Source organism: Ursus maritimus, unplaced genomic scaffold, assembly GCF_017311325.1.
Source record: "Ursus maritimus isolate PB19 unplaced genomic scaffold, ASM1731132v1 scaffold_17, whole genome shotgun sequence".
Lineage (NCBI taxonomy): Eukaryota > Metazoa > Chordata > Mammalia > Carnivora > Ursidae > Ursus > Ursus maritimus.
Window position 1 is genome coordinate 58863863 of NW_024424119.1, and position 14885 is coordinate 58878747.

At 60.4% G+C, this 14885-nt stretch overlaps 1 protein-coding gene across 1 annotated transcript in view; it reads right to left on the reverse strand.

Annotated features, from left to right (window-relative positions):
* Window positions 1-14885, reverse strand: part of NACC2 (NACC family member 2) — a 67670-nt gene that overhangs the window by 15606 nt on the left and 37179 nt on the right. The window contains exon 2 of the mRNA XM_040632182.1: window positions 11419-12366. Within this exon, the coding sequence (XP_040488116.1) occupies window positions 11419-12304 (886 nt within the window). The 5' untranslated portion in view covers window positions 12305-12366. The remainder of the gene's footprint in view (window positions 1-11418; window positions 12367-14885) is intronic.

Consider the following 14885-nt stretch of genomic DNA (forward strand, 5'->3'; position numbering starts at 1 on the left):
AAGAAAAGAAAAGAAAAGAAAAGAAAAGAAAAGAAAAGAAAAGAAAAAGAAAGAAAGAAAGAAACCAGGAAGCTGAAGAATCCAGAGGTTCAATCACAACTAGGCTGAACGGATTCCAGGAATACAAGTTTTCAGTTTTGTCCTGTTTGAACATTCAAAAAAAGCAATCTCCGTAGTTCAGAAAAGAGCAGAGCAGAAGAGGAAAACTATACGACCGTTTCAATATTTAGAAACAAGGCTTTTGTTCAAATTCCACACTTACTTATGGAAAAAAAAAGAACCAAACGCTCTTAGGGAAAGAACGTCCTTCATCCCCTAAGGAGCGCCACAATGCCCGAGCAGACACCCTGCCTACAGACGAAACACGGAAGGCTCTTCCCGAGTGTGGACAGGAGACAGCTGAGCCGGAGCCCTGGCCAGTTGAGCCGGAGCCCTGGCCAGTCTAGCCGGGCCGGGAGGAAGCCGCACGGTCAGGAACAGAAATCACGCCGGGGCTAGCAGACACACGGCTGCGCGCCGAGAGAAGCCGGGGGAATCTGCAGGCAAGCGTTCAGGATACGTGAGCGAGCTGTGGCCAGATTTTTTTCTTAAATAATAAATCCAATGTGTTTCTATACACCAGCAACAACCCGCGAAAAGAAAGAAGAAACTGAAATACCACGTAGATTCAAACAAAAAATGAATTTCTAGGAATTAATCTAACAATGGATATGCAGAGAACAACGCAACGGTCCCAAGAAACCCTGAAGATGGAAGTAAGCAGAGGGACCCGCCCAGCACCGCAGGGATGTCAGCGCACCCCCCGCCTGACCAAAGAAAGGAGTCACCAAAATCCCAACCAAGTCCTGGCAGGTACTTCCATGTGGCATTTGACAAAACGATTCTAAAAGGCATGTCTAAAAATGCCAGGAAGAGGCAGGCAGGGCGACTGTAAGGGACAGAATCAAAGACACGGAGGTCACGCAGGCATGTGGTGGCAGGAGGTGCCGGCTCAGGGACACGCGGGGGGACATGCGGTGGGGGGGGTGTGCGCAGGGCCCAGGCGGGGCATGCCCACCGTACACTCCTCTGAAATACAACACAGGGGTGCAGCACGAGGGTCCGGGAGGAGGTGGTCTTCCCAATGACATGTGGCCGACCCACCGGAGAGTCAGGTGGTAGAAAAGTCAGCATCGGGCTGCCTATCGCAGCACATAATCAATCCCAGACGTACTACAGATACGAAAGCCTTTCCTACGGACATGGCAGCGTCAGAATCCTATCTGTTAAGAGAACAGGTGTAAGGGGCGGCCAGGACGACCCTGGGGTTGAACTGGATTTGGACACACCAGCCTGAACGTGTGGTTTTTAAATCTGTAAATCCCAGCTCCAACGGCCAGGAGGGTATACTGTCCATTACGCCCGGGAGCAACACGCAGACGTCACACCTGGATGGCGGCCGCACGTGCCACTCCCCACTGAAGGGAAAGACAGCCGAGCCCGGAATATTCGCGGAACAAGACAGTACGAAACAAGCTTTAACCTCAATGCGAACACTAAATAAATAATAAGTGAAGAAACAAGTGGGGGTCTGGGAGGCCCCGCCTGAGAAGCCCGCCAGCTAGCAAACACGGGCGTTAGGAGCTGGAGATCGCCGTCAACGGGCAGGAATACTCAGTGGGCGCTGAAACAGCGGGGGGAAAGGTGGCTGACACACAGGCTCTTCTTGCAAAGAGAAAAGCGCGGCTTTAGGTGGTAGGGGTCACGCATCACCCGAAGAGCCACGCGGTATCGGGTGCCTCGCGACAGGACGCACCAGGAGAGACCCAGCACGGCTTCCTCGGAGTTCTGCCTGAAACCACAACCTGAGCCCAAGCACGAGGCAAAACCCAACAAGCCCGAACCCAGGGGCATTCTGCAAAACAGCTGAGCCGTGCTCCCGAGAAGGGGAGTGTCGCAAAGGACGCAGGGCGAGAAACCGTTCCAGGCTACGGAGAGGGTGGAGAAACACCACAAAACACGCGGCGTGCTCCGACCTGAGCCCGGGGTCGGAGCACAGCACTGCTGTCCCCGTGAGGGAACGACGGGGATGCCCCGACACGGACTGCGGCCAGGGAGGCGCGCCGAGCGGGCTGCTGCGTTTACATAAGAGAATGTCCTTGCTCCTCAGAAACGCTCGGCACTGGGGGGCGGAAGGGGCTGACTCCCACAACGTGCTCGCAGAGGTTCAAATCCCACCGCCTCCCTGTAGAGAGAGAAATGAGACGGCAAAGCCAACCAGCACATTCTTCCCCGTGAGCGAGGCTGAGCAGAGAGCACTTACCCTGAAACACTTCTGTGCATTTAAAATGATTTCAAATCAAAGCTTTGTTTTTTGTTTTTTTAAGGACCGCACAGAGGAACCTCACAATCGTCCCGACATGGAGATAAAGGTCTTCAAACAAAACACAAAACTGCTACCAATGAAGAGAAAAAGCGACTCAGTGTCTCGTGTCCAGAGGGAACACCGGCAAGCGAAGGCCGGGAGAGGACGTCTAGGACACGCACACGGGACAGGAAGAGCCGCACGGAAGGACAGGAGGCTCACCCCACGAGAGCGGGGACACTCCAGAGTCCCTCCCAGCACCACCGCGAGGGGCCTGGGACCCCAGACTGCGAGCTCCACAAGGGAACACTCCCCACGTCCCGCATCCACCAACAATCAGCCACCAACAATCAGCAGACACGTGACGGACGCGGAAAGGCCACTCCGAAGAGGAGAAAAACCCGTCAGCAGAAACAAGTCCAGAAATGACGCAGGGCGGCACGAGGGCAGAGGCTTTACCCCAACAATGTAACATGACCATGACTGTTACGGTTGTGCAAAAGGACCCAATGAGGGGAGATGTGGGCGGCCAACCGTGGCGCGAAACAGAGCTGCCTAAAAGATGGGTGAACGTCGAGAAACAGCGATAGCAAGTATTCACTCAACAAATGCAGCCTCGGCGATTTCAGGGACAAAAGCACAAGGGATCAGAGTTGCAGGCAGAGGGGCAAGGAGTCATCTGAAGAAATAGCGGCATAAATGCACGTGCCCAGAAAGGTCCGTGAACCGTAGCGGAATAACACACAGAAAACTACGCAAGGGCCCGTGACAGTCACGGCTCCAAGCAGCCTGCGAAGACACGGCAGACGCAGAGAATCATGCGAAGGCCTGCGCTCTCCCAGGAGGAAACCGAGAGAGAGGCGTCCACGGCACGCGGACAAGGGCGTCCGCCTGGGACTCCAGCAGACACGCTCACGGTGACGGAGGCACCGACGCAGCAGACGCACGTTGGTTTTACTGCACGAATATCCCCCATCACTGAGGCAGACTCTGAAAAAGGCGCTACCGAGACCTTTCCGTGAATTTCCAGAATTCAGGGCTGGTCCGTCACCAGGACCGTGAGAAACGTCACAGGAAATTCTTAAGAAAAGTGATACCAGATGGAAAGTCACATCTACACAAAATAAATATGTGGGTAAATATCAAAGGGTTTTTTTCCTATTTTTTTAAAGATTATTTATTTGAGAGAGAGCGTGAGTGCACAGCAGGGGGAGCGGCAGAGGGAGAAGCAGGCTCCCCGCTAAGCAAGGAGCCCAAATCCAGGGCTCCACCCCAGGACCCCGAGATCATGACCTGAGCCGAAGGCAGACGCTTACCCGACGGAGCCACCCAGGCGCCCCGGGTTTTTTTGTTTTTTTTTCTCACAGTCTAAATTTCTTTGAAATGAAACTGGACATCACATTAAAGAGACAACAGAACCCTGACCCGTACCTCACACTTCGTGCAAAAATTAACCCAGAACGGGCCACAGACCAAATGTAAAACCCAAAGCCGCAAAACATGTAGAAGCAAATGCAGGGGAGAATCCTTGAGATCTTGTGCAGTAAAGACCTGAGACAAGAGCATGACCTGTAGAGAAATGCAGCTGACCCTGAACGAGGCGGAGGGTCAGAGGCACCAACGCCTGCCCCACACGGTGAAAAATCCCTATGTAACTTGGACCCCAAACCTGACAGCCTGCTGTTGACCGCAAGTTTGCGGATCACACACGGTCGATTAACACGTATTTGATACGTTCTATGTACGGCATACCGTGTTCTTCCCATGAAGTCAGCTGGAGGAAAGAGTTACTGAAAAAACCATAAGGATGAGAAAATACACTTACAGCACTGGACTGCAAAAAACCCACATGTAAGTGGGTCCCAGCAGTTCAAACCCAACTGTTCAGGGTCAACTGTAATTAATTGCCTAATTTCATCAACATTAAAAAATGTCTGGTTTTCTTTTAAAGATTTTATTTATTTGAGAGAGAGTGCATGCGTGAGCATGAGCAGGGAGGGGGTGGCGGGCAGAGGGAGAAGCAGGCTCCCCGCTGAGCAGGGCGCCTGAAGCAGGACTCGATCCCAGGACCCTGAGATCACGACCTGAGCCGAAGGCAGACACTTCACCGATGAGCCACCGAGATGCCGCAAAAAACATCTGTTTAATGAAAGACTCTATCAAAAGAATGGACAGACAGCAGTCCGGGAGTAAACGTTCGTGAATCACGCCCAACAGAGGCCCTGTCCCAGAATACGTAAGGAACGAACAACTGTCGTTGGGACCTAACACCGTCGATATCCAGACCCAGTAAGAAGGGGCCAAGATGCAGAGGCAGCGGCCCCGGGGATACATGGGTGGGGAATACGTGAAAAAAATCTGGCATCATCAGACATCAGAGAAACACCAGCACGGCCCGATGGGAGAGGCTTTAAAATAAGACAAAACCAAGCGTGGGCGTGAACGTGGCCTGTCTGGCTGCAGTGTGACCGACGGCACTAATTTCAACAAGAGCCGGGCAACGTCTTACGAAGTCAAGTGCATGTATGCCACGTGATCCCCACCTTACCGCAGCGGAGTCCACCCCGAAGGACGGAAGCCTCAAGTACGCACAAACGTGGGGACGCAAATGTTCGCACCAGCCTTACTCGTCACTACTGAAGCCCAGACGCCACGTAAACGCCCTCCGAGTGGTGAAGGAGCAAGCCGACCGCCGTGGCCACGCATTCACACGACGCACACGAGGCTCCCCGCGGTCCGGCCCCCGGGGCTGTGGCTGCACGCGTCCATCTGCAGGAGAACACGGAGCAGCGGGGCAAGAGCTGGGGGGAGCCGGCGTCCCCAGGGACCAGACGAGGGCGTTGTGGGAGGGCTCCTGTGCACAGACGTGACGACAAGACCACCTGCACCGGTGTGAACTGGAGAACTGAACACCAAAATGCACTTAAGTAACTTACTTATTTGTTTATTTTTAAGTGGGCTCCAGACCCAGCACAGAGCCCAAGGCGGGGCGTGAACTCACGACCCTGAGATCAAGAGCTGGAGGCCCAACCTCGAGGCCGAGCCCCCCAGGTGCCCCCAGACGTAACTTTTACAACGGACCAGAAACGGGACCCAGAGACGGGGCTGTGTCTGGTATGAGTAACAGCGTCGGGCGAGGCCGTCACGTGTGAGTGGGGGGAGCACGTGACTCACCGCAGGAGGGACCTGAGGGGACGGGGACGCGTGGAGGCGTCACTGAGGAAGTGGACGGGCCGAGGGGAGACGTTGGAGGGGATGGGTCCCCAAAGCACAGAGGACGTCAACAGTGGGGCCAAGGAGGAAAGTTCAACCCAAAAGGTGCCGGCAGAGGGGCGTCTGGGCGGTTCAGGTGGCCGAGCAGCCGACTCTTGATTTCCGCTCCGCTCACGATCTCAGGGTCGTGGGATCGAGCCCCGCGTCAGGCTCTGCGCTCGGTGAGGAGTCTGCTTGTCTCTCTCCATCCCCCATTTGCTCTCGTGCACTCGCTCGCTCTCAAATAATGAATAAAATCTTCACACACACAGAGGTGGCGGCAGAGAGGATAAGAGGGAGCAGGGAAATGAACGCAGACGTGAACGCAGCTCCACCGGAAGTCCGACCACGTGTAGACGGACTAAGCCCTCTAGGCCAAAGTTGGATCGTGGGACCGCAGAAACTCGCAGTCTCAACCACGTGCCGTGTGTGAGCAGCTCCCGTAGGACCCGGCTGGCTGAGGAGGAGGTGAGGGGCCAGCATGGCCAAACCCCTGGAGGAGAGGCGCCACGGCCACGGGCGCACCGGACTCCGGAGGTGCAGAAGCTCCAGGAGATACACACATCGCCACGGCGGGACCACGATGGAAGAGGAATGCGAATCTTTCTCTATCTAAAGGAACGGGATTAACCCTTAAAAACTCTCCCACAGTGAACAACGACCGTAAGAAACCGCAGGCGAAGTGGCTTCAGCGGTACGTGCATCTATCAAACACACAAGGAGGAAATGACATCACACTTACACAAACCCCCAAACCCTAAAAAAGGGAATAGGAAGTCCGCGTTCCCAGACACACCCGACATTTTAGAAAGCCACGTGAACACACGCGCAGAACTCCGTAAGGAAACACAGATCGAACCCGGCGCCACAGAAAACCCAGAACACGTGACAACCAAGTGGGGTTCATCCCGGGAGCGCAGGCGGGGTCCAGCGTCCAAACATGAGCAACACCACGCGTCAGCAAAATTAAAGCGAAAATCCACAAAATTATTCGTGACAAAGAACAATTCTCAGAGGACCAGCGAACCGTGTGGCCGTGGGGTGTGACCGCTCCTCACGGGACCCAGCGGTCCCACGGGGACACAATGTTCACAGCCACACGATGACCACAGCCCCCCTCCAGAAGCCACCCACACGTCTGCCACCGGTGGACACGTCCACAGCTGCGACCAGGAGGACCGCGGACCACGCCACATGCGTGAATCGCAAAACATGGCGAGAAAAAGCAAAGACTCCGTTCTGTACGATGCCATTTGCAGAGACTCTAGAAAAGACAAAACGCCAGGGACAGAAAGCCAAGGGGGACTCCCGGGGGCTCGGGGTGGGGTGGGAGGACCCGGGGGACATTTTACGGGAGGTAGACTGTTCTGTATCTTATGCCACTGTGACCACGGTACTCGACTGATTCCAATTACCAAACCCATCACGCTTGGAATTGGTCTCCTTTACTGTGTACAAATAGTTTCCTGAGCACCAGACCAGAGGGAGGGACCAGAGGGACTGACCCATGCAGCACAGACGAGCCCCACGCGCATTTTGCCTCTGAGAAAAGCGGGAGTACGTAGCGTACAACCATTCGCCTGACGCGGGCGAACGCATCCAGAGGGACAGAAAGCAGCTGGGAGGCTGCCAGGGGAGCACGCTCTGCGGCTCAGACAGGTGCCTCTCACGCCCATTCCACGGAGGCACAGGAAGGAACACAGCTCCGTAACACAGACGTAGGAGGAAACCCCGGGGTCCTCGGGGTGGAGGGTTACGTGGGACGTTGCATGACCTGCTCTGTCCTGTACCTGAGACAGGACACACTGAGGACCAGGGCACCAGGGAGGCTACCCCCGGAGGCTCTCAGGGACGAGCCGCGAAGAGCAGCCAGAGTGTGCGCCGGGCCTCCCAGCACCCCAGGGCCAGCGAGGGGGAGGCACAGCAGGGCCGGCACCTCCCTGCACTGCCTTCAAAAGGAGGGAACCCCCACCCCACCTCTGCTTGGGCCCCAACCTCCCCAAGCCAGGGACAAAGCGCCCCTGCTGCTCCCTGGGCCCGCCCAGCAGCTGGGCTGAGCTCCAACAGTGTGGACGCCCTTGGCCCGGCCGGGAGGTGGTGAGGGCTGGTCGGGACTGGGATTCGCAGAACAAACCTCGCCTTCCCCCTTCTCTGTGAGACCCCCAAGCGGCAGCTGGGCTGCAGGTGGGGGCGGCCCCCGACAGGAGGGGGCCGGGGTGCAGGAGTGGACAGCGGCGGGACGGCACAGCACCAGCCTCATGGGTGGCGCCGGACAGGGCCTGGTCCAGGGCAGAGCGTGCACTCTGTCCTCCAGAGCTCACAGGGGCCACCTGCAGCGGGCGGAGCCGGGAACAGATGCGCCGCCGCGTGCCAGGACCCATCCACATCCGGGTGTCAGGACAACGGGCAGACCCAGGGGAGCCAGCCAGGCCCCAGAGGGAAGCAGGAGCAAGACCAGGCAGGGTCACTGCACGGCCCGGGACAGCAGCCTACGGGGGCTCCCTCCCGGAAGCGGCTAAGGTGGGAGTGCCTGGCTCGGGGTGCCTTTGTCTCAGACATCCGCAGAGCAACATCTGCCAGTGACGATTAAACATCTGCCCACACCAAGGAGGGGCGGGGCCTGCAGTGAAGGTGCCACGGGAGCCCTGGCCACAGGGCAGGGGCGCAGAATGTGGCCCCTCCGGCCAGCCTCCCTGGCCTGCAGAGATGGCAGAGGGAGCCCCCTCCAACCACACCCTTGGTCAGCTCACTCTCCCGCCCTCAGCGTCCCTCCCTGGGGCCAGGAGGCTGCCCTCCTGCCTCAGGGCGATTCCCAGCCAAGATTAAATACTTGCTCAAGGTCCTGTTTGCTGTCTGTCTGTCTCCCTGTCTGGACCACCACTGCTCACAGCCCGTGGGTACCCACGTGCCCAAGGAGCATGGCCAAGTATGGTCCGTGGGAGCAGACCTCTCACCGCACTGGGGTGCCCTCTGTGCCCTGCCCACCCCGGAACCAACACCAACCCCCACCACCCCACCATCTTGAGGGGGGCAGCACCTCGCTTGCTCAGAGCTGGAGCAGGGGCTTCCTGAGCCCCCCGAGGAGACCCCGCCCCAAGCCAGAGGCTGTGGAGAGAGGGAGGGACCGTGCTGGCCCCGAGGGGGGGGGACGGAGCCTGACCCACCCCATCGATGCCCCCTGCCCCTGCTCAGCACCTTCCTGGTCACTCAGTCCTAAGAACAACAAATCAGAAACAACCCCAGTGTCCTCGGGGGCTAGCTAAGTCAGCTGTGGTGTCTCCACCCGACAGACGAGGAGGTGAGACTTGGACGGAGTGCAGGAGACACGGGGGACAGAGGCCCCGTGGGAGCACAGCCGGACCACCGGGGACGGTCAACTGACTTCACCCATCATATCTAATTCCTTGATTTCCAGAACAAGAGGCTCACCACATAGGAGCCGCCAATGCTCCTTCACAAGAAGGGTGGAAATGGGGAGCACCCGTGTGGTGTCCCACACCCTCGCACACAGACAGTGCTGGCCAAAGACCCTGGAAGGTCCCTCGGGCACAGCTCTCCCTTGACAGGTGGGGAAAGAGGCCAGGAAGGAGGAGAGAAGGAGGAGGGACCCCGAGTGTCCTTATATGGCAGGGGTGTACCTTGGAACATTCCCGACTCCACCAGCTCAACGGCAGGCCTGCCCAAGCCGCGTCCGGGCCCCAGACTGGGGGCAGCAGGCTGCTCAGCTGCCTAAGGGGCTGTGAGGACGTCCCCCAACCTGGCCACACCAGTGTACAGGGGGAGCCTGGCGAGCGGGCAGGGAGCCTCTGAGGGTAGGCCCCTCTCTCTGCCTGCTTGCCCCCACGGCCCCCTCCCCCACAACCCTCTTCCCAGCTCACCGGCGCCCGGTGATGCCAGCGACGTCACTGCCAATAACCTAGATTTTAACCAAGAAATCACACCCCCCCTCCCTGCCCCACTTATGGTCTTGCCGAGGAGAAAACCCAGACTGTAGCACCCTGGGCCGGCCCCATGCCCCATGCCCTGCCGTGAGAAGGCCAGGTCACGGTCAAGGCAGTGGGGCAGCCCAGGGCAGCTCGGCCTCCAACCCCCACCCTGGCCTTCCCATGGCCACTGTCCCATTGGCTCCTTGGAAAATCCAAGGAAAGAGGGAGCCCACTACTGTCCAGGTGCGGAGAGGGCTCCAGGCTCATCCAGCTGGAGGGGCAGGTGTGCTCAGATGGGCGGTGGCATCGTACCTGCACCCAACAATCCCAACACCTCGTCCTACTTCTCAGCATCCCACTCCTGCCAAGGCCCATGGCCACAGCGGATGGAGACGTCTGGAGGCGGGGGTCGTCTCCCACTCCACAGTGTCCCACTGTGGGCCACTAGTGGACAGCCCCTGCCCCTGGACCCTTGGCAGACTCCAGCTCCCTCTGGGTGGGTCTGGGACTCCACGTGGCCCTTCCCCAGCCCCCGAGGCGGCCATCAGCAGTGGGCAGAGCAACTACACATGGGGCAGGTTCCCGGAGGCCCCCCTGAGGCCTGAGCCCAGTGGCCCTCTGAAGGACCGAGCCAGAGGCTGCGGGTCTCCTGGTATCGGGACACCAAGCCCTTCCCTCTGCCACTCCAAGGAAGAACCAAGTCCAGATCGAGGTGGTCTTCATGCTCGTGTCCTGTGAAAGTCACTCAATTATGACCACGGGCATTCAAATAAAGTAACGAGTTCTAGAGAGAAACCATCCACACGCAGCCCCTGAGGAGGGCAGGCGGGCGCCCCGGGGCAGAGCCTCCCTGCTCCCCACGGCGCTGAGAGGGCCCCGGCTTGGCCACACCATCAGTCCTTGGCTGCCCTCGGTGAGCGGCCGTCCCAAGGGCCCCAGCTCGTCGGATTGACCAGTACCGGCCTGGAGCTGGAGGAGCCCCATCAGGGCACCAGGACACAGGGGGAACAGAGGGGAGGAAAGAGTCACCACGCCGCCCCTCAGGGCCCCGTTCGGGGATGGCACTTCCTGCTAGCACCATGTGTCCAGAGCCAATCCACTGGACACGGGCCCCGCATGCAAATGAGCAGGCAGCAGGCCCAGGCGCACTGCCAGTTTTCGGGGAACACGGAAGGCAGGATGGACACCCGATCCGGGACCCCAACTACTGGACCCTCCGCCCAGCAGACCCTGAACGGTCTTCCAGGGACCGGAACGCGGTCTGGAATGCCATGTTAAGTCGGGCATCTCAGGTGTGCAGGCCCCTCAGTGGGGGAACCCCCACAAGTAACTTGGGGGAGGGCAGCCCGCTCAGTTCAACAAGCACTTTCTGGCCTGCCCCTCAGTGCTGGACCCAGGGAGGTGTTGGCACACGAGCCGGGTACAGGGGAGTCTCTGGCCTCACTGAGTGTCACAAGGAAGGGCTGAGGTCAAAGGTCAGGCAGATCGGGACACACCAGGTCACTAAGGCTTTGAGCAGGTGGGCTGTACAGTGACCTGTGAGCCCTCAGGCAGGACCCTGGCCACTGAGGCCCTCAGCGTCCTCTGCAACCCGTGCAAGAGCGGGCCCCATCCCACAGGCTGCAGCTTCCGGTGGGGGGCGGGGTTCACCCAGTGTCGGGCTTCCAGTCCTCAGCTAAGGCCCTGCCCCTCGAGCTCAGCCAGCCTAGGTGGGGGACCATCCCCTGCACTCCCCCGGCACAGAGGCCTCCCCAAGCGGTCACGGCCAGGCCGCGAGTGCCACGGGGCAGAGGGCCGGCTCACCTCGCCGCCCACCCAGGGCCTGGAGGCACAGCCACACGCCCCAACGGGGCGGCTGCGGTCGGGGCACGGGGCCAGGCCCCCGCCGCGCGTTACCTGCGTAGCCGCCCGTGGCCTTGATGTACATCTGGCCGAACTGCTCCTCTGCCATCGTGTCGTAGGCCTCGTCATCCTCCTCGTCCTCCTCGTTGTGGTAGGAGGTGGGGCTGTCGGTGGTGGGCAGGCTGCTGGCCCCCGGACTGGTCCGCTCCCCCTGGGAGTAGGGCACCTGCTGGATGCTGGGGATGAGGGTGGCCAGGCTGGGCACCCCGTAGTAGGAGACCCGGGGCAGCTTGAGAGGGGCTGCGCCCGCCGCCGTGGCCCCCGCCGCCACCGCTGTGCCATCCCGGGGCCCCGTCTCCAGCGGGCGCTTGGGGGCCAGGCCCGGGCCGGCGGCCGGCGGCAGCTCCATGGCTTCGTGCTTCACGCGGGTCAGCAGTGGGATGGGCACGGAGGGGGACACGACGTAGGGAGGGGCGGCAGGGGCGGCCGGCTGCAGCTGGGTGCAGGGGCTCTGGGGCTCGGAGCTGGCGTCCTCGATCATGGCGGTCTGCGAGTCACAGTGGGGCGAGCTCACCTTGAACATGAGGTCTGTGCCGCGCTCCACGATGTGCTGGATCTGCAGGAAGCCGGCCGTGTACATGACCACGAGCTGCTCGCTGGCCGCCATGGTCAGCCTGCCCGTGTAGCAGAAGGACAGGATCTGCTGGAAGCAGGCGGGCGGCACGGTGCCCGGCAGCTCGAAGGCGCTCTTACTGTTGCCGCTGAACAGGTCGCGGAAGTACAGGCTGCTGGCGGCCAGGACGGCCCGGTGGGCCTTGAAAGCCTGGCCTTTGACCACAATGGACACATCACAGTAGAGGCCCAGCAGGCGCTGCTCGTTGAGGCAGCCGAGCACGGTGTTCCCGAAGTTGGGGATCTCGATGTGCAGCATCTGCGACATGGCGGGCAGGCGCTAGAGGGCTCGCCTCAGACTCAGCGCGGGAGCGCCCGAGGGGGGCACATCTGCGGGAGAGAGGGCATGGGACACCCCGTCAGGCTCCTGACGGCCAGCGCCCATCCACCAAGGGATGGAAACGCACTCCTCCCCAGCACGCCCGGGGCGCCCTCCACCCCTCCTCAACGCAGCGCCCTCCATGGGGCCCCCTCCCCAGCTCTCCAGCGAAGGGGGCCCAGGGGAGGGCTCAGGGCCAACGTCCTCACAGGGGGACCCCGGCTGGGCCTGCAGCCCACACTGCATGGGACTCGCACAGCCGCATTCCAACCAAGGGGATGCCCCCCACACCTTGTGCGACTCCCAGAGCCCACCCCCAGGAGAGTGCTTGAGCCCTCGGGCAGGAGCGCCCCGTCTCAGCAGAAGACAGGAACTGAAACGGAGGCCTGCACTCCGGGAGGACGGAGAGGACAGGGAGGACAGAGGACAGAACACGGAACAGGGCACCGCCACCCGCGGCAGCTGGGAGGGGTGAGGGTGGCGGCGGCTGGGAGGGGTGAGGGTGGCGGGCCGCGTCTGCAAACTCTTCTCCCCAAGAAAAAGTTAGTAGCAAAGGAGCCCCTCACGGCCCTTCCCCTGGGTGGGGGCCAGAACCCAGCGCGAGCGGGTATTGCAAGGGGGTTTTTTGGTTTCTGGTTTGTTTTTCTTCTTACCCCTCGGAGCAGCCGCACAGAGGGCCCACAAGGGGGGAGTCCCGCCCCACTGACTGAGAAGCCAGCCCCTCGTCCCCCTGCAGGAAGGCCAGGGGTGGGGGCGCCCAGGGGAGTGAGCCGAAGCTGGAAGAAGTCAGGCGCCCTGCCACCCTTGCCCCTCCCCCGGGACCGGCTCCCCAGGCCACCAGCACCGTCAGGGACCCGGCTGGACCAGCCGTGGGGAGCCTGGCGCAGCCCCACCTGCCCGCCCTCCCAGTCCCCCAGCTCCCCACGCTGGCCAATCCCTGCTGGCTCGGTCCCAGCCCAGGTGACTAAAGGGGTCGGGGGAGACGGGGGGAGGGACCGGCAAGGGCTCGGGATGCTGCTGCCTCCGCTGCCAGGCACCCTAGGGGCTGGGGACGGGGCTCCAGCGAGGTTGATCTGATGCCCGATTCGCAGAGGGGGGGCTGGGGACAGCCGGGTGGAGAAGGCGCCGGCCCAACTCCGCACAGCGGCGCCCGCACAAAGGGCCGCTCTGTCCCGCGGGAGGAAAGTGCAGGCGGCCGCAGAGGCGCCGGGCGGCCGGGGAGGAGGGAGGGAGGAGGGAGGGCGGAGCGCCCGGACCCCGGCGACAGGAGTTGGGCAGATGGGTGGCCGCTGGGGGAGGGCCCGCAGTGCCCCCGCTGCGGAGAAGTTGCCGGCCGGCCGCAGCACCGGCCCGCGGGGGAGACCTACCTTTGGCGGCTGCCGCCGGTGGCCCGGCACTGCCCGCTCCGCCTGGCAGGGGCAGGCTCACCAGCTGCTCCGGGAATGCAGCAAACGGAGCGGGAGCCCTTGGGGTGGGGAGGGCGCGAGGAGCCGGGAGAGGAGGAGGAGGAGGAGGAGGAGGAGGAGGGGGAGCGGCAGTGGCAGCGGGAGCAGGAGCAGGGCAGAGAGTCTCCGCGCTGGGCTCGGCGGCCGCAGCTCAGCTGCACCCAGCCCGGCTCTCCGGGGCAGCGCACAGCATCTAAATGAAGAGGCCGGATGCAGACGGACATTCAGGCAGCCCTCGGGAATGAATAGCCGCCTTTGATTTGGGAGCCCAAGTAAATGCCAGCTCCAGCCCCAGCTTTAAAAACAGTGGAGTGTCGGTGCCAGAGGAATGCACGGCTCCGGGTGTTGGTACAAGACAGACTTTGATGACTCACCGCAATGCAAACAAAGATGGCAGAAATACTGTACTGTACGTGGGGAAGCGCTCCGTGGTGCCACGGCAACTGAGCGCCCGAGATTTATGGTGCAGCTCTGCATGTGAATTACCCAGTAAACGGCCGCTCTGCCATCCAGCACAGCCCGAGTGTCAAAGCATTTAAACTATTCCAAACAGTCTGCAGGGCTGGCAGAGCCACCCAACTCCGCAAGGGCGGGCGGGGGGCGGGGGGGGGGATGAGTGTGTCACGGGAACTCCTGAATGGCTAGCCAGGTCAGACAGAAGTGCGGGTAGTCTGGGAACCCAGGACTCTCAGACATCTCAAGTGAGCACAGACATGTGGGACTGAGCCCTTAACTCTCTATAGTCTGACACTTGCTCTGGATAAGTCAGTATCAGAACTGAACTGGGGGCTCCTGGGTGGCTCAGTCGTTAAGCATCAGACTCTTGGTTTCAGCTCGGCTCTCATAGGCTCTATAGCACACGCTCCAGTGGCAAACTTAATTAGAGTAATTTACTTAATATCTGTCTTCCCCACCAGACAGAAAGACAGGGATCATGTCTGGTTTTTAGCCATCTTTTATCTCAGCATCTTTCACAAAGCCTTGTCCATAGTCAACCCTTGCCAAATACTTAACAGATGGCTGGATGGCTGGAATGAATGAATGAATGAATGAATGAACGAATGAATGAATGAATGAATGAATGA